The following is a 2,042-nucleotide window of genomic DNA, read 5'->3' on the forward strand; positions in this document are numbered from 1 at the left end:
TTTTGCTTAGCCATGTCGTATGTAAGCAGGGATTGATGGTGGACCCTGTGAAAATCACCGTAATTGTGAATTTGGAAGCTCCTAGGAATGTGAAACAATTACGCATGACATTGGGGCACAATAGGTATTACAAGAAGTTTATCAAGGCATATGCCCAGGTAACTACGTCGATGGAGAAATTGTTAAAGAAAGATGCGTTGTTTTGCTAGGATGAAGAATTTCAGTGCAACTTATATGTCTTGAAGGAAAAAATGGTGACAACACCTATTTTGTTGTTTCCGGATTGGAAGAATGAGTTCTACGTGCATGTAGATGCATCTTGTATTGCACTAGGAGTTGTATTAACATAGGCATGTGAAGGAGAGATTGATCATCTTATAGATTTTGCGAGCAAAAAATTATCTAAGGCTAAGAAGAATTATTCCACTATAGAGCGCGAAGGGCTGGCGATGGTCTACGCGCTACAAAAGTTTAGGCATTATTTGTTGGGTGGGCACTCCAAATTGTATACAAATCACTCCGTGCTGAAGTACCTGGTCAATAACCCTGTTTTGGGTGGGGGGAGATATTCCGATGGTTACTCTTGTTCCAAGAGTATGACTTTGAAGTAATTATGAAGCCTAGCAGGCTGAATGCAGGCCTAGGCCATCTCTCAAGGATTGAAATAGGTGAAGAACCAAGTATCTTGGAGGAAGGACTGTCAGATGCGCAACTCTTTGTAGTGTGCGTCACGGACGATCATTTTGTCGATATTATTCAATTCTTAACGACGAGAACGGCTCCGGAGGGCTATTCCACTCAGCAAAAGGAGGAGATAGTAGTTCGTGCTGCAGATTTTTCAGTGATTGCGGGTCATTTGTATAAGATGGGAACAAATGAGATACTGCAAAGGTATGTTCTAGAGTTTGAATGCACTAGTATCCTAGATGAAGCCCATGGAGGAGTGGCAGGAGGTCACTATGCATGGAAAGCAACCGCGCAGAAAATTTTGCGCGATGGGTTATGGTGGGCGACATTACACAAGGATTCTATGGCATATTGCAAGACGTGCGATGTTTGCCAAAGGACGGGGAAGCCTTCATGAAGGGATAAATTTCCTTTACATCCCTAAGTCTCATTGCAGGTATTTGACAAATGGGCCATTGATTTTATAGGTCCAATACAACCACCAAGAAAGAAGATGGGCGCATGCTATATCATTACTGCAACTGAGTATTTAACCAGGTGGGTGGAAGTGCAACTAGTGAAGGATTGTACAACGGCCACTGCTGCAAAGTTTTTGTTTGAATATGTCTTAACAAGGTTTGGATGCCCTAAGATATTGATGAGTGATAGGGGTACACATTTCTTGAATGAAACAATCAGCGCGATGCTTGAAGAATTTCAGGTGTATCATCAGAAGAGCACGCCTTATCACCCATAGGCGAATGGAACGGTGGAAGCTTTTAACATAATTTTGGAGCATTCATTGACGAAGGTATGCAATGCATAGAGGAATGACTAGGACATGCACATACCTGTTGTGTTATGGGATTATAGGACGACCTACAAGAAGTTGACAGGACAAACGTCGTTTAAGTTGGTCTATGGAATTGAAGCATATTGTCCCAAGTTTACGAATTATAGCATTGATAGAAATGGCGGATCGCAAGACCTTGGAGGAATGACTCGCGCAGATCATGGAGTTAGAAGAAGACCGCTTCCTTGCAAGATTTCACCAACAAGTGCAAAAAGGAACACGAGAAGTCATGGAATGATCGACATATTAAGCTATGCATGTTCAAGGTAGATGATTTAGTGTTGTCATATGACAATAAGTTCACGAAATTTCCAGGAAAGTTTCAAATGCACTAGTTGGGGTCATACGTTATTAAGGAGATCATGGATGGTGGTGCAGTTCAGCTCGCGAAGCTAAATGGGGAACCATTCCCTGGAAAAGTGAACGGAAGTAGGTTGAAGTTGTACATGGGGGGATCTTGCCCCTTCGCAATGACTATATGGAAGCAAGAAAGTCTTAGTAATCTAGGCAGTTGCAAGGGATT

The 2,042-nt window shown here is 42.3% G+C and overlaps 1 protein-coding gene across 1 annotated transcript; it reads left to right on the forward strand.

The window, feature by feature from the left end:
- Nucleotides 1-613: 613 nt before the first annotated feature.
- LOC149146543 (uncharacterized) lies at nucleotides 614-1,084 on the forward strand. Its single transcript, XM_089452800.1, has one exon. The coding sequence runs from the start codon at nucleotides 614-616 to the stop codon at nucleotides 1,082-1,084; it is 471 nt and encodes a 156-aa protein (XP_089308926.1).
- The last annotated feature ends 958 nt before the right edge of the window (nucleotides 1,085-2,042 follow it).

Source organism: Pinus tabuliformis, chromosome X (genome assembly GCF_031772625.1).
Source record: "Pinus tabuliformis cultivar Carrire ecotype Pingquan chromosome X, CPIR1, whole genome shotgun sequence".
NCBI lineage: Eukaryota > Viridiplantae > Streptophyta > Pinopsida > Pinales > Pinaceae > Pinus > Pinus tabuliformis.

Bases quoted from the DNA above. Each gene is read 5' to 3' on its own strand.
- LOC149146543 (XM_089452800.1), top strand. From the start codon at position 614: ATGAAGCCTAGCAGGCTGAATGCAGGCCTAGGCCATCTCTCAAGGATT.